This window comes from Lepidothrix coronata, unplaced genomic scaffold (genome assembly GCF_001604755.1).
Source record: "Lepidothrix coronata isolate B3197 unplaced genomic scaffold, Lepidothrix_coronata-1.0 Scaffold139, whole genome shotgun sequence".
NCBI classification, from domain to species: domain Eukaryota; kingdom Metazoa; phylum Chordata; class Aves; order Passeriformes; family Pipridae; genus Lepidothrix; species Lepidothrix coronata.
This window is the reverse complement of record NW_016690319.1, coordinates 1,559,575-1,584,107: the sequence shown is the minus strand read 5'-3', so window position 1 is coordinate 1,584,107 and position 24,533 is coordinate 1,559,575. Positions and strand designations below refer to the sequence as shown.

General features: G+C 34.9%; 1 protein-coding gene across 3 annotated transcripts in view; it reads left to right on the top strand.

The window, feature by feature from the left end:
* Positions 1-24,533, top strand: part of ZNF385D (zinc finger protein 385D) — a 408,247-nt gene that overhangs the window by 160,411 nt on the left and 223,303 nt on the right. The window contains exon 1 of one of the 3 annotated variants that reach the window (XM_017827441.1): positions 3,003-3,027. The exons of the other annotated variants lie outside the window; for them this stretch is intronic. Within the exon in view, the coding sequence (XP_017682930.1) occupies positions 3,018-3,027 (10 nt within the window). The 5' untranslated portion in view covers positions 3,003-3,017. Of the gene's footprint in view, positions 1-3,002; positions 3,028-24,533 lie in introns of those variants that run through there. 3 annotated transcript variants of the gene reach the window in all.

The following is a 24,533-nucleotide window of genomic DNA, read 5'->3' as shown; positions in this document are numbered from 1 at the left end:
ATGTGCAAATCCTGCTCAACAATAATGAAAATAATAATAATGAAAAGCACTTTAGCTATTTTCTACTATTTTTTGTTCTTGTCCTTTCTTTTTTGTTTCTCCCCAGGGTCTTTATGGGTTCTTTCCCAAACAGCAGAACTGCTGGAATTTAGTGCTAACATTCACAGAAGGCTCTAAATCTTCATACTGTTGAGGGAAGTAGCATGGCTGCTAAGCACATGGAGCTTTAGGTTTTCAAGAACGAGTCCTCCTTGGAGTGTCACTGTGTTACTTCAGGGAAGCTAGCAGCCAGAATGAATTATCTACAGGAAGATTGCACAGAAAAGCTGTATGAATTTGTTCATTCTTTCATCAGGCTGTCTTTAGGACTGGGTTAGGAAACATAAGATTCATAGATAATTTTTTAAAGTCCTAGTAAAGACATCCTCTTATTTTTCTTTCAAGCCCTGTTCCACCAGGTGGAATATTCTTAGAAGGACTCCACACTCCTCCCAGTATGTCCTATATTGCTGTTGATTATACTAAGGAAGAATAAAATCTAAAACTTCCTTCATTTCCAAACTCAAACTGCATCCAAATTAAGTCCAGTTCAGTGGCAAAAATTGGTGACAGAATTTTTATTTTTACATATTCTTTCTCTGCAATTTAGATTTACGTTTTATTCACTTAAAAACGTTTGGACTACAACATGTTGTACATTAATTATTAACATATTAGAATAGCGTGATTATTTTCTATATTTCTTTCAATGTGTTTATTATCTCCGGTGAACATGTGTTCTGTAGATAGATTACCCATCACAAGGGGTTATGTAGAAAGTAACAGAAAGGGCAAATTGTGTTATTCTAGCACCAAGGAGATATGATCAAAAGTGACATTCTTTGAAGGGCTTAAGTGACTGGTATAGCTTAGAGTAAATTGCTATTTTAACAGTGCAAAGGTGCTGGAATCTGCTCCCTACCGCGTTCTACTATAGTACAGCATAGTTCAATTCCCTTTGCAATGAGCTCTGCCACTCATACTCTTCTATGAAGACATTAAATAATGACTGAAATTTAATTACTATTTGACTGGCAGTCAATTGGCTGTGATTTATGATGGACGGGTTTCCTATTTGTAGTCCATCAGTTGTCATCATAAAATATTGTTGCACTAATTGGCATTTTGACCAACATTTGGGTAAGTATTAATCCTGTGTCTTGCCACAGTATTATTGTGGGCCACACTGGTAGTCCTCTTCTTCATTGTGGCTAGCAACTAGGTGATTCTCTTGCTTTTGTGTTTTGGAGAAGCTCATTCCTCTCTATTTCTGAGTTTTGCTGTATGTAACATAATTGACTGAAAATGAACGATTCAGGAATGACATCAAAATTTTGCAAGATGAGACTTATTGTAAAGAACCCTACAGAGAGATCAGTTCTAAATTAGAGAAATATCCATGCATGACCCAATTTCTGCTCCTGATCTTTTTCTAAATATTCATGACATGGTTTTATGATAAGACAGTGTGGCAGGTAAAGTCATGTGGCACATGACTATTCTATAGAAATGTCAAAGAATGAACAGAAATGGAAATAATGAATAGTGCCATGATTATTTGCACAGAAAAATAAAGTTAGTATCAACAGAAAGGGATGAAAATATTGCATGAATAGCTGAGAGTCATGCAAAACAGGATAAAGGAGGATGAATAGGAAGGGTGGGTGTCTCACTTAACACTGAGTCATTTTCGATGTTTTTTATGATAAATTGGGGGAGAAGAAATGCACTGTTCTTGTCAATATTATCTTTGGTTCAGGTGATATCATGTTGGAATACAATCAAAATATAAGTGCCTTTGAAAAGAAAAAATGAAAGTCCGTGACTAGACTAGGTTGCATTATTACCAAGTTAAGACTTGTTAATAATACATAGGCTGTACTTTAACTCATTTTCATAGTTACTCATACTTTGTTTTTGAGTACACAGAGCTTTTATTTCAGTGAATAGTAAGTAAAGTCCTGTTATTGATAAAGGAAATTCTCGTGCACTGCACCTCATGTTTAAGCTTTTAAAAAAAGTTGTCATTGCATAGTTCAAGAGAACATAAGATGCTCAATATTTCTATGCAGTAAATTGTCAAAGACAAATACCAATTCCATACATCAGGTTTTTTTATCAGCTTTCAACAGTGAATTCACGGTTATGGGAAAAATAATAAAAGAAATATGCATTTACCACCATTCTTCTTGCTTATTTCATAAAGTAGTCATTAAAATCCAGTGTTGCCTACTTATTGTCAGGTTCTCTCCATACTGTTTGTGATAGCTTTAGAATAAAATCTTCTATATTTTGTCATTTGAAACTCCTTTATATGTAAGTTTTCTACAACAAAGGCAAGGAGAGTAATTTTATTAAAGTGTGCCATATTAGATGTCAATTACAGTTCATAATAAAGCTTGAGAACCCCCCACCCATCATTTACCACGTGGTTTTTTAGATGCTAAATGTGCATTTTAATGTAAAAGGCAAGAGCAGAGAGCTCTCCTGTTCTTCAGTGACACCAAACCCAGGGGCTCCAATACGCGGCAGCCAAACGCCTTATAGAACGCAACATGAAAAGCTTCAGATTAACTGTATTTAGATGCACTAGTTTGATGTAACAGCAGCTTGCTTGAATTAATGTCCTGTGACAAGCCCTTCCTTGCAAACCTTTAGAAGCAAACTGTTTCTTTGTCTACATTTTAAGCTTGGCTACAGCCTCGGTAGATTCTGCATTGTTTCTCACATACTGTTTTTTGGACAAAGTCGAATTATCATCTATGAAGGACTAACTACCCAAAGGGTATAAACCCAATTGCTAGTGGTTTATTCAGCTTTGACACTTCGCAGTGTGATCCTTACTGCCTTTTGTAAAACAAGCAGACAAGGGAAAGGCTCCAGAGACTTTCTTCTATTTATTCTGTAATAGTTTTCTTGCCACGGGAGGCTTAAGAAGATTTGTACTGCCTGCTTTCTTTTCATTAGCAGTGAGTGCAATGCTGTTGGGTAAGTTAATGTGTGAGACTATAAAAAGAAAAGCACAAGAATTTGGAAAAAAGGTGTATTTTCTCATTAATCCATTTTTAATGTTATTTTTTCTTTATTTATTCTGTATAGGGTGCAGAGAAAAATAAAGTAACATGAAGCAGTTTAGATATTTTCAGTTGTTCTCCGCCAGACTGAGAATTAGAATCTAGCTGTTTCTTGAATGCAATACTATGCTTCACTGGTTTTTGGCAGCAGCATGTTAAAATTCTTGTTATTAGACTGACAAAGAAACCTGATTGAATTTTCAGCACAATCATTCTTCCTTGTCATGAAATGTAATAATATTTAATGATGTCTTTGTATTTCTGTATGCAAAAAAAAATGCATCAAGCTTTGAGCCTTACTTTGACCACTATATTGCACTAACCTTCTATACTTAAATTACCGTTAAATGATTTACTCTGTATTTCATTCTGAATGTTTACTTTAAAGAAAATTGAGCACGTTTGTTAAAAAAACCCCAAGTTTGGCAAATGGATTTGTACTTTTCTTAGTACACTACTGTTTGCGTCAGATTAAAATTTGACTCTCAGCATTTTGATGGTTAGTTTTGTGTGTTGTGACAGTTAACATGTAAATATTGTTATGGATACAGAGAATAGAATTTTTGAAAAATATAGGACCATACCATGACTATTTTTATCATTTTTCCAAAAACTCTGGGCTCATAACATTTGCTAGGAACACTGCAGAATAAATGGCAAATATAAATTAGACTTTGAGATTAATCCTTTTAGGAGGTTAGTAATTTGTGTCTGATGGATTGATGGGTGGTAACTCATGCAGGACATACATGTTTTCTTCACATATGAAGAATGAACCTGATGATAAATGTTAACAGTCGTTAAAGGATTACTGTTTGCTACATCTCTGAACTTTTTAATCATTGCTGCTCATCAGCAGCAAATGTAATCTACTTTAATTTTTCTGTTGTCTGGTCTATTATGCATGTTTGTGATCTTCTCCTTTGTCCCCAAACACACATATAAACTACTCTTCTGGTATACAAGGAATACAATAATGACTTAGGAAAAATGCTGGTAACTCAGCTAAAGGAATTATATTTTTTTTCCTTTTTTTTAAAGTGAGTAAGCATAACAACTGTTCTCTGCCTGGTAGACAAGCAGTTCGAGATTTCTAAAGCAAATCTTAGTCAAATGTATACAGGCAGAGTGTGTTTTTTTTTAAATAACAAGTTTTATTGTTGAGTTTTTTTTCCAGACAGTTACTAGTATACTCTTTGACATTTTGAAATATTCATGCAGAGATAACTGTTGATAGATGTAACTCAGCACTATTTCATATTTATAGAAATCACATTAACTTCAGTCACACTTGTCAATAACTCTGCTCTTTTGATTCCCAGTTGCGCAAGAACTGTAGCTTGAAGCATTATCAGTATGTGATATAATTAATCAAGAAAACATTTATACTCTGTTTTATTTTTATTTGCATGCCCATTACTACATATTACCAGACCCAGTTGTTCAGCCCTCAGAAAACGACAGTCACTGCTTGGTGGTTTAATTATATTCTATTTCTGCTGTTTTAATAAGACAGAGACATGATTCACTGGAGGCTAACATAGATCATATCCTAAAAATGGCCTTTAGTCATTAGAAGTTGTATAGGGAAATAAATCTCCTTTCTTAGACAAACAGTTGGTTCTGAAATAGAATTTATTATAATTTTGTACGATGCAGGGGTTTTTTGTCCAGAAGGTATTTCTTTTCCCATATTTGATCATGCTGGTGTTTTATTTTTGTTGCCTACAGTAGCCTAGTTATTTGGAAAAGAGGGCTTCTTGCTAAATCTGCAAATCTGCTTGGTGGTGGTACAGGGGCACTTACAGTTTGTTGATCAAATTCTACCAGATAACTCCAGATCTTTCCTAGCATAATAATCAGAACATCTCTGTATAGCAGAGTGAGCAAACATATGTACAAGCAGCACATGAGCACATTTTAAAAAATTTAATATGATTAATCTGTTGCCCTCCTTCCTTTATGAAACATGCGTTAGGGCTCTCACAGCTATTGACTTTCCTATTCCACTTCCTTGTCTTGCTTGCACAGACCTATCTTCGTTAAAAGTTTTATCCCATTCTAAGCATGGGATAAAATTCTTGCACCACTGAAGTCAATATCGACATTTAGCACCTGAATAGAGTCAATTTATCACAGCATTAACTTTATGAAATAGTCCAGCTTGCAGGGTGGAAGTCAGAGGAAGAAGGGAAATTTGCTACAGTGATCCAAGCCTAAAGTTTTGGAGCCATACCCTGCAGGAGTGGGCAGTGACACAGAGGTGTTATACTTGAAAGGAATTCAGCGTAATTCTGATTTAGTTCACTATACTCTACATTTCAAATATTTCTGAAAATATTTCACTTAAAAAATGCAATGAGCACCTTGAGAATGCCATTCATAAACTGATAAATACAGTAGTTGTACTTCTGCTGTTGCAAACAGTTAAGTAGCATTTTCTTTTTTCCATTTAAAGGTCCTAGCTACATACATTTTTTATATTTATAGAAAAAAAAAATCTTTCGCATGGCCTGAATATAACCTGTAATAATCTTTTTGTAGAGACTATTTTAACTGTCTCCAAGGACTCTGATCAGCATTCTTCACTCAAACTCCTGTTGAGTTCAATAGGCATTTTCATGATTAAATGAACCAGTAAGGAATGTTGAACAGAGCTAGCTTATTCAAATGCAAGCAGATCTTTTAGACTATATTTTCATTGGGGAATTAACGATCTAGATATTACATACAGAAGAAGCTTAAGCTTTTATATGGTATTTGGGTGCCAAAAAGATGGCATCTATGATTTTAGAACTATTTGTTATTCTGACAGTGTTTCTCCAGGCTACACTGCACTGGATAAAACCTTAATTTTACATAACAAATAATGAAATATTGCTGCTTCACTGTCTCTCTTCACATGATTAAAAGAGATTAAATTTGCTTAACATCACTTTGCATTAGTTCCTGATGCTATATCTGCTATTGAATCCTACTGTTGATTTTTGAAATATGTGTATAGAATTTATCTTCTTCCTATAACACAGTCTCCAGTTGGACAATGAACTGAGAGGTGGTCACCTTATCAAATGTTATCCCATCATTTAAGTGAAAGAATAATCAAGAAATTGACAAATAGCCTGGGAAAGAGTTCCTAGTGTTCAACTAAAATTTTCAACTACAACACGCATGCCAATACTCAGATTTCAAATTTGCTTCTATCAAGAACTGCTTGCCCATCTATTGGATACTCTTGCAAGAGCTGCCTTTCTTGACTTGCATAATTCAATTAGGAAACTGTTTTGTAAGGAAGAGTAGATGATAAATGGTGATCAGGTGATTGCTCTGTTAATAAGGATATTATGTGTGCTGCTGAAAGGTAGATAGATAGGTTACTGAAAGGTGGGTAAATAGGATGCTGAGGAGGAATGCTAGTTAAGGGTACAATATATTTCCATTGTTCAAAAACATAAAATTTGCTAGGTTAGGAAAATTCACAAATGAGAGTTTTTAATAAATATCACAGGATCCATTGCCTTTGGAGGTGCCAAATGTATGAAAGGAATTTGCTGTTTAAAGAGACCTTTCATCGAGGAATAAATTTTCCAGACCATATGAGACATTTAATGGAAACCTCTATAATTAAAAACATTACATCTGTGATGCTTTTATTTAACAATATTGTATTGAAGAGGAAAGAGTTCTTTCAGATGAATTGATTTACTTTGGGGCATTCTACCCCATTGTGATTAGAAGATAATACTGCAAAAACTGCAATTACTCCATCATATTATTGGGATGCTAACTTGACCTTTGAGTATAAGAAAGTTCTTTATGCAACTCCTTTTTGTATAATTTCAGGTCTCCATAGTAATGGTGTAATCAGCTCTTTATCCACACTGAGATTTCTGTTTCAGAGCTCCTCCTGGCCCACTCCTTGAAGTAGTGTAAGATAGAGAATGTTTATGGTTTTTATGAACAGACCTCTACTTTCCAGGATTTATTTTTAACTCCAGCGGGAGACTACTCTTTCTACACATATTCTGCTTATCTTTTTCTGTTTCTGTATCCTAGATGCTTCCTCAAACATTTATTCTCAGCCAGTTGTTCCTGTCTTCTTTTCGTTCCTCTGCTGCATCTGAGAGCAGTTGCTGTCGCACATTCTCTTTGTGTACTGTCATGTGCTGTGGGTAAATAAATAACTTAGAAATAGTTTATGGACTTAACATCTGTGATCAGGCTCTGATATTCTGTACCACGTGACAGAAGGAACGCAAATAGAAGTGGGAATGCAAGGGAGTAATATGTGTTTCAAACAAAAGTGAATATTAGTTAGCACCAAAATCAAAGCTGAAATGTGTCTTTCATGAACCTGAGTCCTTTACATGAGATGAAAACATGACATATATGCATGTACATACATGTATCTCAAATAAAGAATATGTATGTCTCATACATTTTAGATAAATACTAAACAGGAACAATTACTGTCTGAGAGTAACTGTTCTCACATGAATAAAGTTCTATAGAGAACTTCACTTTTTAGAAAACCATTTCAGTTTGGTCTGACAGGTCTTGATAGTTGGTTTCATGGGAACTGTTGAGAACTTTAATTCAAAGCACTATTATGTTGAGCTGTGTTACAGCTCTAGCTCCATTCCCAGATCAACAAACACTTCTCTCACAGGCTTACTTGAACGATTTTAGCAAGGTGTTTATCTGCGATAAGTCGTTATTGCTTCTGATATGGGAGGTCCTTGGTGGCCAGCCAGAGAATCTTTGTCTAAGTCATTTGTCCTATTCAAGCATCTTTCACAGTAGCTCTCTTGAATTCAGCAGATTTATATTGTTCAGGCTTGAAAAGTGGTTCATTGATCAGTTTTCTTTCTATGAAGAGAGAATGCGGTAAAAAAGCTTAATCTCTGCTACTTTTACTTATCCTGACTCAGAGTAATGCAATATGATACACCTATTTTTTTGTGAAGTTTCTTAGGCTAGACCTGAATGGGTACATTTTATGGTCCATTTGACATAGTCTGTATATCCGTTCATACTAGAACTGATATCCTTTTTATCAAAGTCCATCTTTCATGTCACTATATAGAGATTTATTTTATGATTTTTCTAAAGCAGAGAACTGGAATTCTAAAGCAGAGAACTGGTACTATTAACTCAAAAGAGAGTTCAATCTCCCTGTAATTAGACTGACTTGGTTCAGCACCTCTTGCATGATACAGCTGTATAAATCTTTAACCACTGTAGAAGTACCCTTTAAATCAAGAACAATAATTGAAAAAAAGATAAATGTGCTGGATTCACTTGAGAATGCTTCTGTTCATGATGTTGATGCTTCTGTTCATGTGTCTATGAAGAGTCAAACTGTTAATAAAATCTATGGTAATTCACATATTTAATAAACATTTACCTAATTTTAACTAGTCTCTCTTCACTGGCTTTTCAACACACAAAAAAATAACTCTTTCCCCTGCTCCATGAGGTAGCACAATTTTTTTGTATTATATTCTTGTGGGTTGATCTTTTAAAAGCTAGGTATCTTAACTGAAGAAGTCTATAAGGTACAGGAGAGGATCAAAATTACTAGCATTCCTATGGCTTAACTTAGTTACTGATGGGCTTTAGTAAATTGTGATGTGCATGTTCTTACCCAAACTGTTCACTGAAATTTAGCATCTTAAATAACATTCATAAATTTGGACAAGAATTTTCTGTATCTGCCATATTAAGCACCTGTCTTCCTATACAGCAAAACAGATTTGTAATAGTTGAATTTAGAATTCCAGATTAGCATCAAGAAACTGAATTCTCTTACACTTCACTTCTTGGCTTTAAACAGTGACCTGTGCTAGGAAAGAATGACTTTGTTTCTATCATTTTCACTGCTCAAGTTCCTTGGGGCTACAGAGGATAAGGCTGATAGGTTGGAGGGAAAGTTGTTACCTTCTCACAGTTCTGAGATAGATAAAGTTAAAAAATATCTTGCAGCTGTAACAAAGGAGAAGAATTTCTTTGCATGTTCTGAAATTTATTCCAAGTATTACTTTGAAGTATAAATTAGTCCTCTAAAAATAATTATATGAGTGCTTTCTTGGCTGGGAGAAGGATGACCTATATATATATGGCTTACTGGGCATGGGAATGAATAGCAGCTAGAGAATCTGCTCCGAAGAAAACTAAGACTGCAGTTAGCTTTTCAGCAGGACAGGTTTCTGGCACTGTTACCACTCTTGAATGAATCTGGTTTTACTTGCTGTTAGGTATATTAATTAGCATTCATTTTTTCTTTAATCAGGCCATTTTCTTCTTGATATATCAGAAGTACTTTTACTACATAGACATCTTGTTGTTATAGTCTCCTAGCAACAGAAACTTTTCCTAAACTGACATTTGCAATCTCAGGAGTTCTCTGTGCAAATTACTTTGAATAGCCTTAATTTTCCATAGAATTTCTAAAACTTAATCAATCTTTTCTTTTGTTAGTTTGATTTTCTAGCAAAAGCATATGATTAAGTTATTTCCTGAGCCTTGATTAGAGTATCATCCCAAATGTGAATATTTCAGATCATGGCACCAATAAAATATCTCAACCCATTCTGCCTACATCTTGAATTAGTCAAGTTACTAAGATGTATTAGTTCTCAAGCATCCTCAGAATCAGTGATCTTCAAGAGAATTCCAGTTATTCTTTTAACTGACAGAGAACCTCTGCAGTTACTGTTAATCAAAGCCATTGATCATTGTTAACAAATTTTGTACCAGATGGTCTCACTGCCTGACATTTGGAAGTGGAAACGGAAGGAAAGTTGAAATATCTATTTGCAAACTTCAGAATACTTTATGTGGTCATAATAGTGCTCTGTCACACATCTAAGTAGATAAATTAAAAGGCAAAATCTGGAAGCAGAAAAGACATGAAATATTTGTTTATGCAAACCCAAAGCGTATCAATAGAGAATGGTGACAGTTACAGATCCAGATCATACACAGTGGTCCACTGAATACTCTGCAGGCATTGACAGCTTTTATGCTCAGATGTGTGTTTTCTTTCGGTCTTTCTTTTTGAAAGAACACTGTGTATCTTGGGAGTTTTTCTAAGACTAGGAATTCACAAAGTACTCTCACATTATCATCTATGTAAGGAATAATAATGTAGTCTTTGCAAAGATTAGTAATTAACTTATTGAAAGATAATCTTTCTCATGGAAATGAACTGCTGAAAAAGTTATCTAATAAAATTAACCATCAGTTCCTGAAATATATGGTTATCTCTTTATGCTTGACTCCTGTTTCTGCCATAATACTTCATTTCCTTTTGAAACCATATAAAATAAAGAAAAAAAACCCCCTCATCTGTTTGACATTTTTCTGAAGATGTTTTTCTGAGAAGCTTAATTGTTTTTATTGTGAATACTGTTTTAAAATATTTTTTTTGCTCTTTTTGAACATCTTTTTTTAAGCATAGAGATACTGCAGCTTAGCAGTTTAGGTGTTGTTTTGGCCACAAGTATCTTCTTGGTGTTTTCAGTTCCAAACAGAACATTGTGCTCTATGTAGCTGATCTGTTATTTATGTTGAAAACTAGCTGCAAGATGAAGCTGTCAGTCTGAATTTGCCTTTAGAAGTCACGGGATTCGGTCAAATATCCATGATTAGCTACTGACTTTCTTTTTTGGTACGCAATCTAATTGCTACTTACATTTGATACAGATTACAGATAATGATGAATTCTGAGATCATTATTTGGTTATTGTTGACCTTTATAATGATGATGGACCATACAATAAAGTGATTTAAGGTGGAGAAGTTTAATACAACCAATAATATTTAGAATAATAATTTCAGCTAATTTAAAACAGGCTTGGCAGTTACAAATAGTTTAGGATGTTGCTTTTTATAGTAAAGTTGTTTATAACTAATTTTGCATGATGTGTTTAGAAGCACTGCTTTAAGCCAGAGTTTTAAGAACTCTAGCCTAAAGTCAAAAATCAGGACTCCCCCTCTTCCAGTATTTAAAAATTAAGTTTTAATCCAACAAAGCTATAAACTGAGCAACAGCTGTTATTTTTGTGAGTAATCCCATTCATTTCAACAGGATGTTTTTTATGAATAAGCATATGTATTTATAATAAGCCCATATGTAGTGTGTGTATCCCAATATGGCATATGGGGTAAAGTAATAGTTGAGTCACTCTCAGTGATAACTTTCGTAATGTTAATCATAAGACATTATTTGGAATTCTTGACTGCATCAACAGAATTCTGTCTGTACACAAAGCATCTTTTGAAAAGTATTACTGTTTGGTGGTGCAGGAGCTCACATGCCATAAATCTGAATTTTGGCAAGTTCATAGAATTGTAAAATCACAAAATGGTATGCGTTGGAAGGCACCTTAAAGATCATCTCATTCCAATGCTCCTGAGAAGTAGTGAGACCTTTCACTAGACCAGGTTGCTCAGATCTCCATCCAACCTGGTCTTGAACACTTCCAGGGATGGGGCACACACAGTTTCTCTGGGCAACCTGTTCCAGGGCAACCTGTTCCAGTGCCTCACCACACTCAAAGAATTCTTTCCTCATATGTAGTCTAAACCTGCTCTCTGTCAGTTTGAAAACATTCCCCCTTGTTCTGTCACTACATGCCTTAGTAAATAGATTTCCTCCATCTTTCTTGTAGGCTCCCTTCAGGTATTGGAAAGCTGCAATAAAATGACCACAAAACCTTCACTTCTCCAGGCTGAACAAGCCCAATTCTCTTAGCCTTTCCTCATAAGAGAGGTGTTCCATCCCCCTAATCAACTTGGTGGCCCTCCTCAATAGGTCGATGTCCTTCCTCTGCTGGGGACCCCAGAACTGGATGCAGCCTTGCAGGTGGGGTCTCACCAGAGCAGAGTAGGGGCATAGAATCACCTCTTTTGACCTCCTGGCCACACTGCTTTTGATGCGGTCCAGGAGAGGGTTGGCTTTCTGGGCTGCAAACCCACGTTGCCAGCTCATGCCCAGCCTCTCATCCACCCGCACCCCCAAGTCCTTCTCAGCCGGGCTGCTCTTGATCTGTTCATCCAGCAGCGTGTGTTGACACTGGGGGTTGCCCCAACCCAGGTGCAGCACCTTGCATTTGGTTTTGTTAAACCACGTGAGATACCCATGGGCTCATTTCTCGAGCTTGTCCAGGTCCCTCTGGATGCCATTCTGTCTCCTTCAGATGTGTTAACAACATGACTCAGCATGGTGTCATCTGCAAATTTGCTGAGAGTGTACTCAATCCCTTTATCTATGTCATTAATGAAGATATTAAATAACACCTATCTCAGTACAAACCCCTGATGGACACCACTTGTTGCTGATGTCCATAGGGACTCTGAGCCATTGACCATCACCCTCTGGATGTGACCATCCAACCTATTCCTTATCCATTTAACAGTCCATCCATTGAATCCATCTCTCTCCAATTTAGAAAGAAGGGTATTGTGGGAGAGCGTGTCAAAGACTGTTGCCTAAACTGTTAAAAGACTTTTTACTTAGGCTGAGGGTGCAGTTAAGCAGTTCAGTAAGGCAGAATATGGTATTGTCTTATACTTTTCAGTGTGCTTGAAAGGCATATTTTTATTCCTTAAGAAGTAAATTCCCACCCAAACAGCAGAGTGTGACAAGTTTTAATTTATCCAGGCTTGGCACAGTTAGGGAGGTGGTAAAATATCTAATGAAATATACCTTCTTCATCACAGAGTCATTGACTGCATTCTGTGGTGCAAACTATAAAATTGTTCAAAGCAGTGATGTACTTTATTCATTGAGAACATGACATTAGCAGGTGCTGTTGATGAAAATTAGCATCCCTGATATCTTTCTCCTTTTCACAATACTATAATTGATTATCAACTTGCCAAAATGTCTGTAAGGCTCTGGATACATAAAATGTAAATATCTTCTGAATAAAATGATTTAAAATTAAACCACCCTTTTTGCTATGAGGACACACAGACCTGGAACAGCTGTAAATTTTTTTTTTTTAATCTGAGTCGCTGATTCTTATGTCACTTTTTGAACTGATCTGCTTATGTGGCCCTTTATATTAAGATCATGCCTTTCAATTTGTAGAAATTACTCAATTAAAGAAAAAAGATCATAAATTATTAAGCTTAAAAATACCAAGGAATAGTCATAATTAAAGTTCTGGAAACTTAGCAAAATCCTCCCCAAAAACAGGACAGTGAGATTGGTGGTTTTTTTGTATTCTTTTTCCTTTTAAAATCTGTAGTTTCTTGTCTTGACCAGAGGAGCACTGTTCAAACTTACTGTAAAAAATGCCATGCTGTCAAATCTTCATTTTCTCTGAAACTTGACATGAAGTGTGGACGTTTCCCTGTATCTTTATATAAATGCATGTTGAATCAATCACTTTGTCACTTCTTCTACTATAAAAATATCATTGTAATTCACAGTGAAGATACTATTGGTAGAGCTGTGATATTCCTGTGTTTGTACAGTTCTTTTACCTTTGAACTTCACACCTTAAAAAAAATTAATTCACATAAAACTTCTTGTCAAATGCATGAAACTCTGAATGTTTGTGGAAGAAAAACTGTTTTTAATTCAGAAGAGGTTTTGATTGAAAAAAATAGATTCTCAAAATGAAACTTCTTTATTGTGTTTTGTAAAATTTGATTTTATTTGTGTATTAGCACTCCTAGTACTTACCTCTGTAGCAATATTCTTCATGAGAGTATCACAAAAGAAGGCCATTTTATGTACATAAGCATTCTGTCTGTTCATGGGAAAAAATGCCTTGTGCTTCCGTATTTTTATTTCATATTTAAAATATTGGGTTAATATTTCTGTTGTTATCAATGGCAGATATGTACATTACCAATAAAGTAAAAGCATTCCTTTTTTCTCCTGTGATAACACAAAAAACTCGAATAGCATTACTAATTTGCAGGCATATGATTTGCTTAAATTTAGTGCCCCAAATTTTGTATTCTGCTGATTAAGCAGCAGACCTACAATTATCTGACAGAGGCTGCCTTCTTGACATTTTCCAGCTTATTTTTTCCACAAGTAGCAGTGTATTTTGCATAAGATTTAGATAATCATGTAAACTAGTTGCATCACTGAAGTATTTTTATTTCAAATTCAAATACATTGACGGTTGCGTACATGAGCTTAAAATAGATTTTGCAAATCTTCTCATCTAATATCTATCTTCATCTGATTTAAACTGTTCTTGAATGTCTTTCCTTCACCTTCCCTATCAAGGCAAAATCTATTTAAATTTAAATATACAAACATATGTGAGCCGTTTAGAATACATCTGCAGAAAATTAAGTATTGACATAGTGTATGATATTTAATCCACACTTTCTTTTCTTCCTTTTGACATATGTACTGCATCCTCACTCTCATGTTATGTTCAGCATTAGGCAGAAATATTTGGAACAGCTCTGCTAGGGTAAAGCAATAGGACTCTTCCAAACAGCTAATTATTTGTACAAGTGTTGAAAGGTTTGGTGTCCTTGGTGGTTAGACTTTCTGGTACATTTTTCTCTGAAAACACCAAGTACACTCTAAAATGACTTATAGTCCTTTCTAAGGGTTAATGTTTACTAGTGAAAACCCCATTTTCCTAAGATTCTGGTGCAGGATCTTAGAAAATAATCTCTATTTTCTTATAGTACTAAAATACAGATTTACTGAGCTGTCAGGTACTATAAATGCTAGCTGTATATCATTCTTAATTCAGCTCAGGCCAAAGCCTTTGGTATCTAATGTAGTGCCATAGGTTGTGTATGCACAGAAAATTTTACAGATGAGTATTTGTCTCTCTTCTTCAGCTGTCAGCCCAGATACATCATCATATATCCTTATCACTTCTAGCAATGACATTGGAACATCTTGAGCAATAGTATACTTACTGTGCAGATATAAAATATGGTAGTAACCTCCCTATGGAGAGTTTCAAAGGTATAACCATCTCATTTAAGGATTAAAATAGGTTACTTTCTTCTTACGTCACAAAAAAACCAAGTTTTTATTAGTGCTTAACATGAACTCTCCTTGTGAGAATACAAAGGTGTTCTCATACTGCACTGAGAGCAGTATGAGAGCCTATAAATAGCCTTTAGAAAAGGTTGTGCTAAATTAGTAACAAAAGGAACTTCTACCTAGGGAATTTAAGTTCTCGGATTAAGACAATTTCATATCTCATCAACTGAGGAAAAGAAAAAACCACATTTTCTAAATCACAAACTTTTTAATTTTTTGAAAGAGTACCAGACTAAAAGCCAGGTTTTGGAAGCTATTTGGATGCCCAAAGATCCCCCTTGGGATTACAAAGGACACCTAGCTGCTTTGACAGGTATGGAAGGAGCTGGCTTTCAGTTTGTGCCAGACACCTAACTTAGCTCCTTTTGTTAATTACACGAAGCATTTATCTGTATTTTGGAGCACCTATTAAAATGTATTTTTAAAATTTTGCTTTTAATCTCCCCATTTGAAATCGCTGTGCGACCTCCTAATGTGTTTGAAAATCTGGTCCCTGTTACAGTCATTGAACTGTCAGGAAAATTGTATTCCATTTGTTAGAGACTCCTAAGTGTACTCCAGTGCACTCCAGAGTAATGTTCTCTGCACTTGAGCTGTCTTTGTGCAAATGGAGGTTTGAATGAATTTTATGATTTTTGAAATGATCGGTGCTAATTGTTGGTACTACAAGAAAGAGAATCTTGTAGAGCAGGTAAAGCTGTCATTAGACGTGTGAACAATTCAGTATTCGTAGGTTAATTGTTCTTGGTTACTGCAAGGTGCAGAGGGTTGTTGGATTTGGTTTAAAGATAATTTTGTTGCTTGTCCAACAGATACCCAAGTAAAAGCATCAAACTGATTTCCCATGAAATACTGAGCAGCAGTTAAATCGCAAAGACTTTGCAATGGTTTGTCCAACACACTACTGTAATAGTAATAATAACAAAATTATATACAAAAACTTAATTATAAAAATGCATGTATGTTAATTGTCGCTATTCAAATATTGATAAACAGCTGCAATTTTAATTTCTAGGGTTATTTCCATGACTGAAAAAAACTAAGGTTTATAATCTGTAAATATTTTAGAAATCAGAAATTTTAAAATATCTAGTAAAAGATATGCCTGTTTTTCCATAATACCCTTTATTATCCATATAATGTTTTCTGATGAATACAGTATGAGCTGAACAGGAGAGAATGAAGAAAAGAGTGTATTTTATTGGAGTGAAAATGTAGTTCCTTAGGTCTTTTCTTTATCTGTGTTTTTGTCCAGTCAAAGAATAAAGACTGGAACCGGTAAACAACTTTTTTAAGTATAGTTCTAAATAAATAAAGACAATAAAGAAGAAATATTTGACTTTTAAGATAGCAGAGAAATTAGATATAATTTATATGTAAATGTAGTAACACTTAGAACACAATTTACTAAAAATCTAATTCCTCAGTGATTTTGTTAAACCTATAATTGTCCCTCTGAAAAATCAGAAGGATGATACCTTTTCCCTGCCATGATGGTGGATTTTCACATCTGCATTACATAATACAAAATAACTGTGTAAGCTCAGAAAGAAAAGTCAATTCTTTCAATTGTTCTTCTTAAAATTATTTTTGTGATGTTCTAGTGCTTAGACTGACAAACTGATATAAAACCTGTTCATGTTCCTGGGGAACAGTATGCCCACATCTTTCCAAACAAAAGGGTGAAAAAACCCTTTATAGAACTAAATGAAGTGAAAGATACCAAAATGCATCTCATGCATAATAAGCCAAAGATTTTGATATTTCATTTGCTTGACAATTGAAAATTCATAATGTTGCCTTAGAGACTGAGTAAAACTTGAAAGTTTATGAGGAAAACACTTAATTTGATGGAGTCTTGAAAGACAATCACTAAAAACTAAGAGTAAAGAAAATGCTGAAGCAATCTTAACAGTAACATTTATTTGTTCAGTTCTATTCCTATAGATGTATTTCAGATCCAAGGTATACAGGAAATGAAAATCAATGTAAGTTTTGAAAAGGAAGCTAAACAGCTCCATCTTTTTATTGGAATAATTGGAAATCCAAGCTCTACCAAGACAAAGATGAGTTAAATGGCTAAGCAGGTGTTACCTTAAGCAGGCATTGGGAATTAACACCTGCAAAAACGAAAGCAGTTAATCAGCTCTTGTGTGGAGATCTCTGACATTAGTTAGCTATAGAGTTACAAATTTGATTGATTGAAATAATTTTATTAAAATAACTAATTTTAATTATAAATACAAGTCTAAATCAGCTAAGATTTTTGTGGAAGACACTATCCTTGGGAGAAAGATATGTTTTCTATATTATTAAACAAATGTGAAGGTCCAAGATTAAAGCTCATCTGAATGACATCCATGTGTCCATTTTTGAAAATAAGGTTCAACATTTTGCATGGAAATCTCTGGCTTTCTCCTAATTCAAGTATTTAGGCAGTATAAAAGGGGAACCTAAAACTAAGATTAAATGTTTTAAATGGCCGAAATAATACTCATGCTGGCCTACTTTGAAAATTATTTTGATGGCTTTACCTCATTTTATCTTTGCCTGAATAAAAGTAGCAGAGTAAACTGGTAAATAACAATCTAGTACAAACAACATCCAGCTGATCTCAGAATGGTAAGTAATCCTGCAAAGCAGCTGTAATGTAATTTTTAACGAAATAAATCAAGAACAGGATGGGAAGATTTATTTCCTTTTCTTTGAGTATTCTTGCTTATATTAGTTTGTCACAGCCACCTTGTATTTCATGGAATGCTAATGTTTAGAGATGGAAAGTGTACTCATTTTAAGCTGTGAGAATTTCAGGACAGATGGATATACAGAGAACATCACTGACTGAGTAAAACTTGAACATTCCTTGAACACCATCTGGTTAACAAATACTAGTAGGACAGAAGTAACATATGTTGCTTGGATGTCCCTGTGTCTTGCTAGCAAATACATTAAACTGGAATGGTCCAGGGATGCGCACATTCAGTGTTTCAGGAATAGTGAAGATTTCACAGATGTGAGAAATTCTCACTAATAGTGGAGGCAGCTACAGGGATATTTAACAGTGTTACCAAAATCTCAAGCAGCTTTTGATCTCTGGAAAAGGCAGAGTGTGATTTCTGAATTCATCTTGCCAACACTGAGTTCATCCAGATTCTTGTTTAACTAACTGAAGGTCAATTATTTTTCCCACCTGTATTTGAAAGTAGGAAGAAGCTTTGGTCTGAATTGGTAGAAGGAAAAACATGGATTAGATTGTTTAAAGCAAACTTTGTTCTAAGTTACTGCTGCTCTCCACATTGTGGAGTCTGGTTCCCTGACAAACTGGAGCTGAAAATAAAAACATGTCCCTGTGGGAAAGAGATGGATAAAGTTTGCGCTTCTCCTGCCTGAGTTATTTTATGCTTTTTCCTCATTCTCTTAAACCTTTTTCCAAAGGTCAAATCAGCGCAGACTTGTTGTGCTCCCACAGCACAGACATGGCTCAATGTCCAAAGCCCAATGGCACAAAGTGGGGTGAAATCACCCTCTCTCTAACAGCTTGCTGGTAAATTCATGCCCAAAGGTAAACAAGTCTTAGCAAAGGTGTAGAACAAGTGTACTCATTTTAAGAGTCTCTCCCTAATTAGTGAGGCACTAATGTCAACCTTTACTAGGCACATTGGATTACAAAGAAAAGATGTGTGAGGTCAGCTCAAGACAACTATTTCATAAGAGTGTGATTTGATTAAGGCCAGGCTATGACCTAGCTAGAGGGGTCCAGAGATGGTCTGGACAGTTTTACCATTAATTTAAGTGGGAGCACAGTCTTCTGCCAGCCTATAATCTTTATCATTTATAGTTTGTGATTTCATTATTATAGCAAGCTGTTTGCTGAAGCTTGGAGGCAGAATTTTTATTGATTATTATATAGCTAGTACTTTATCTTGGCTTCTTGTATAAATATAAGCTTGTTTATTAGCTGTCAAGCAGCCACGTACTCAAGTATATAAAAATATAGGAAAAAAATGCATTTAACTTTTAAAAAACTTCCTATGTAAAAATAAATTTGCTTTGAAGATTGTTAGTATTCAGTAAATTAAGCTGTTCCATTTTTGTCAGGCTTTCACTTTACTACTTTTTTAACAAGATAAAATATCCGTTGAAAGTACAATCATAATGAAATGGCACAGTACAAATAGATGACTTTCATCATAATGCACTGTTTTTAGAAATGTTCATAATTTAAACAATTATGTTTCTTGACTTCTTGCCAATTAAGTTTAGTCATCTAGGGGCTGTGAATTTTAATGAGAAAGCTGAATGGTCTTTTGCAGATAAAATCTGTTGGCAGGAACACAGTCAAACAGGGAAAGGTATAATCTCTTCTTTTCCCCTTATTTCTTTAAGTATCATAAAAAAGATAAGAGAAAAAATGAAGTGGCAGGAGAAACAAAACAACTGTGCAGAAAGCGCATTATAGCTTTATGTAGATTGAATATATTTAAAAAATCTTTGCTTACTGCCTCTTGAAATAAGCATGATAGGTTTAAAAGATACAAGAAATGTTAAACATACCCATGAGAAAATTAAACTGAGAAGCAAACCTTAGCCAATAACTGTTACACTCTGATTATTCAGACAGTTCTAATGAACCTCTTCAGAAAAATTTTGGATCCAGAGTCATAAAGAAAAGAATAAATAGGAGTGACATTAGATACTTCAGATGATAAACTGTGGTCCATGCATCTACCTTTCAATGGACAAACCAGAATCCCCCTGGGGATTAGAATTAGATTAGCTAAATGCCTAACAGCTGTCTCACAGGCATGAGACTAGATAAAGCAACCAAGCTGTAAATCTGTTCAAACTGCATGAAAGGCTACATAATGCAAATTGATTAGTTTAGGACTTGCATTAATGTGGATGTGAATAAAAATAACCCGCCAACAAATCCTCTCCTAATTTTAACAGCTACTGAACAGAAAAACTTAACAGATGGATCATTATGAGGTATGAGTCTACAATGAATTTACATTGTGATCAAAGAAAAAACCTGAATTACTAATCCCCATGAAGAAAGAGTTCTAATCTCTCTGCAGAAAGGCAAATATTTGAGGTTTTAACTTGGATTAATAGGCAGCTTTCATGGAATACCAATGCCCTCTGCATTTTTTAAAAATGAAAATATGAACACCTATTGATTTATACTCAAGGATGAAATGTCTGATGTGGTACACATCTCAGTAGATAGATCATAAACTACTGAAATGTGACCTACAGTAGCTATTAGGACTGATTAATTTTCTGCAGTTTCAAGATTATAATATTTAAAATTTAGAATGGTAAGAACATTGATTTAACTGTTTTAATTTCTTAAATCTACAGAATCTGTTTCATAATATTTTTGTCTACTTAAAATTGTATGTCTTTTATTCAGTTGAATTTTATTACAGAAAAATAAATACCATTTAATGAGTGCTTTATTCGTAAGACATTTGTTAGCCGTAAAATTGTGTCATAAGCAGTAGAGAGATAATAACTGTAAGATGATAAAAATACAGTGAGATCTGTGACCTATATTCTTTCTTTAAATGTTCTCCCTTCATATCATCTTACGCTTTATCTATGGACTACTACATTAATATTAATGTAGATTTGTTCTGTTTTATATACTGAAAGAAAGAGAAGTTTCATGAGATTATGGGTCTTTTGGCTTCAGTGAGACTAAAAGCAGCCTCCTTGTATGAAGCACTGAGTTCTCAAAGGTTTGGGAGCTGTGTAATATGCCTCTGTGATGTTTTTGAATGCAAATAGATAGAAAAAGATTCCACTTATTTTTAGAGTCAGACAGAAGTTATACAGCCATAGTTTGCATAAAAGTAAAGCCGAAGGTAAGAGGTGAGATGTACTGAATCGGGTGTTAATGGGGCCACATAGCTTCTGTTTAGGGAGAGAACATGCAGAATAAATTTGTGTACGGGCTTTCTCTTCATAGTTCCCTAAGTGTCCACAGTCACAGGGCATGTAGTTACCTATCTCTCCTACATGCACTGAGAATTCACAGTCTAAGAGTTTCTCTGCTTTTAACCCTGAGAGACCTGATATTGTAATATGTTTTATGTCTTTTTAATACAGGGTACTGTTGTAATAAAGCACCTGTAATTCCAATTCTAAAGGCAATCTGCTATGTATATGATACTTAAATGCTCATTTAATCAAATCAGATTTCCCTCAGTGATAACTGTAATCACTGGTCTATAGAGAGTCCTGGTGTCTCTGTTCCAGCAGGCACTTTATTAATACAATATTTCAGATGTTTTCTTGTGAAGGAAAAAGTACAAAATTTTATTTCAACTTCATATTTCAAAGTTTCTCTCAGTGCTTTTGTGACAGGAAGAAGCTTTTAATTTTGGATTGTAACTCATGAATGAAAAAAAGGTTACAACCTTATTGAGGATGACAGTTAACATTACTATACACAAACCTTATTCTAACCCGTTGGTTTGATTATTGTGTACTGTACTGCTCTTGAGGAAAAAATGTAGTTGTCTTCTTCTTAGAGGAGTGCTTAAGCCATCAGTATGTTAGGTAGTAACTGGGTATATGAATTCTTGTTTGCTGTATTTTGGAGAGTAATGGTAGTAATTCAAGAATTCAGTACAAATTAATGAAGATAGGTCATTCAGATAAAACTGAATTTTGGCACAGAGTTCACATAGTTTGGCATTCATTGCAAAAAACCCCAAACCAACCAACATCCCCTCCACAAAAACCAGAACCAACCAAACAACCTCAAAGAAGAAAAAAGCTAAAATAATAGAGAATTTGTGCAAACAAAATAATGTGTTTTGTTTTGAAGCATAGATTGTGCATTTGTTATGTTATTTCAGCACATGCAACAAATAATGTTAAAGGCTATAAAGTGCTGTAGCTTTTTGCAATTTTACATTACTTGAGTCACTGATTTTTTTTAGCTATGAATTACACAGCTAAATATAGCTCATAGATTATTTTTCACCCATCTTTCCCAAGAGTCAGTGATTTTTTTTCCTGTTCACAGAAGCTCACTGTCTGTTACAGCTGTATATCAACATTGCTTTCTTCCTGGTTAAGCTTTCTGATCAAGCTATAGGAAAATAACAGAAAACTACAGGAAACATAATCCCATTGCAGCTCTCCATGTCCTGAGCCCATAAAGCATGAAGCTTTAGGCCATGCTACAAAGAAATTGAAAGTGGACTTACAGGAAGTTATTTCCTAAATACACGGCCCCTTTACACCAGTCCTTCTTTCAAGGACATGCTGGTAGAGTCCCAGCAACAGACTGAGATTTATAAGTGATGGGTGGTATCTCATCCCTGGCAAAGGAAGCTAAAATAAAAAGGGAAAGTCTATGTTATCACCAAGTATTTCACAAGTGAATGAATGTATTTGTGCTCTTATTAAGTCTCTTATTGTGCTGAAGTCTAATGGGACTTGGTATTGGGAAATCAATCAAGGTATCATGTGGGAAGACCTGGAGCAAAATACAGATATGCTTATGCACTGCTTTTTAAAGTTCTTATTTTCTTAACCCAATACTACAGTAAAAAAAGTACTTTAATGATGAGCATATTGCTGCCGTGAAAAAGTGTGGTAAATGGCAAATGGAAAAGTAGAGTTTGTCCTCGGCTGAAAGTGAGGGAAGACACGTACAAATAAATTGAGTATGGAGTTTTTTACTGGAGCAGATACGTTTGAAGCCATTCCTTCCTTTCTGTTCTTCCTTAGGTTTTATTCTTTATAGAGTCTGTGACTTTCTTATACCTTCTGGTTATTTTCACAGCATGTGGGATATTTTATATACGTCATATACAATATTTTTTTCTCTCTGTACTGTCCCAAAATCAATTCTAGCCAGCTGTCAAGCTTTCATTGTTTCAGTGACCCATACCGGACCATTTGTGAATTGTACTACGAGGGCTTTTGGCATCATCCTGTGTCTTTATGCTCTTAAATTTCTGCCTCGGGCTTGTTCTCTTGAGTGCCCTTGCTACACTTCACTCTCCTGTATCTTGTCTGTCATGTGCAAGAGGAACGTAACTGTATCTTCGGTTAGTCCCTGGTATCAGATTTCTCTCTCCCAAGGCTTGTAGTAGCTTCCATATGTTTATTGTTCTACGGAAGGGTGGAAAACAACCTATACTTCTCACAAAGTTTCTGAGGACCTTCATCCTTTTACTTGATTGTGCAGCACATAGCTGGTAACTTGGAGCTCTCTGACTTTTTACCAGAAGGGGTTATTCAGCCATTATATTTATGCCGCTGTTGCTCTGTGGCATTAGGTCTGCCACACAAAGTTTGAGAGGATGGTCTAAGAAATGCCAGCTCTTGTATCTGTCTCCTTTCTTGTTAAAGTCAGTGATATTCTAGCATTGACTTCAAAGTCTGATGAGTTTCACACTAGACACACTCTGCTGAGCAAAGGCCGAGAAGGAATCTTAGTGAAAGAGGATGTTATAGAAGGGGTTCCAGCTTGATGCTTGATACATTCATTCTATACATGTTCACAGCTTAAAACAGTGGTTTCTGTGTCTCAGATGCTTGTTAGCTAATTGTGTACACTGCCACATCACACATACCTTAAAGTGACAACTTATAGTCAAAGAAGTAGCAGTTACAGCACCTCTGAGATCCCTTCCATCCATGTACCATTTTGTGTTCTCAGTTAGAATGACCATGAATTCATCTCTGTGAGCTGTTTTCTACATGCGAGTATTAAAAATGGATAAACCTTTTAGGAGTAATGCTGAAGTTACGAAAGTATGATCCTGTGAAAGTAATCAATAGGAAATGGAGATTGTGACTAGATGAGGGGTTCTGTTCTACAAACATGTTCATCAAAACGTGCGTATGCTGATAGATCAGAAAAATCGTTCTAGAATATGTTGAAATATGATAGACTTAACATTGTTTCTTTCTGCATACCTATCTGTAAAACTGAAGAAACTGCACAGATAAAACTCACATACTACTTTTATGACTGAGAAATTTATGTGCTCTTCCCCCTTAGCAAATAGCTTAATTGTTTGAAATAATCCAAGGAAACAAGTCACAGTTGAGGTGACATTATTCTGCAAGGAATGCTGGAATGTTTGAATTTATGATTCCTGAGATTTCAGACAGATTAGCTCTAGTTGTATCTTGCTTTACTTGCCTATATTTACTTTATTCTCTTCTACAGATATTGCAACATGGCAATATGCCCTTGATTATTTTTTCCCAAGCTCATGGCTTTGCCTCCTATTTATTAATTTTTCTTTCATTTTTTTTTCCAGAACAGAAGTTATAAATATACTACTGATTTGTTTTATAGAAAAAAGGAAAACAAAACCAAAACAAAATTGTGATTAAATGTA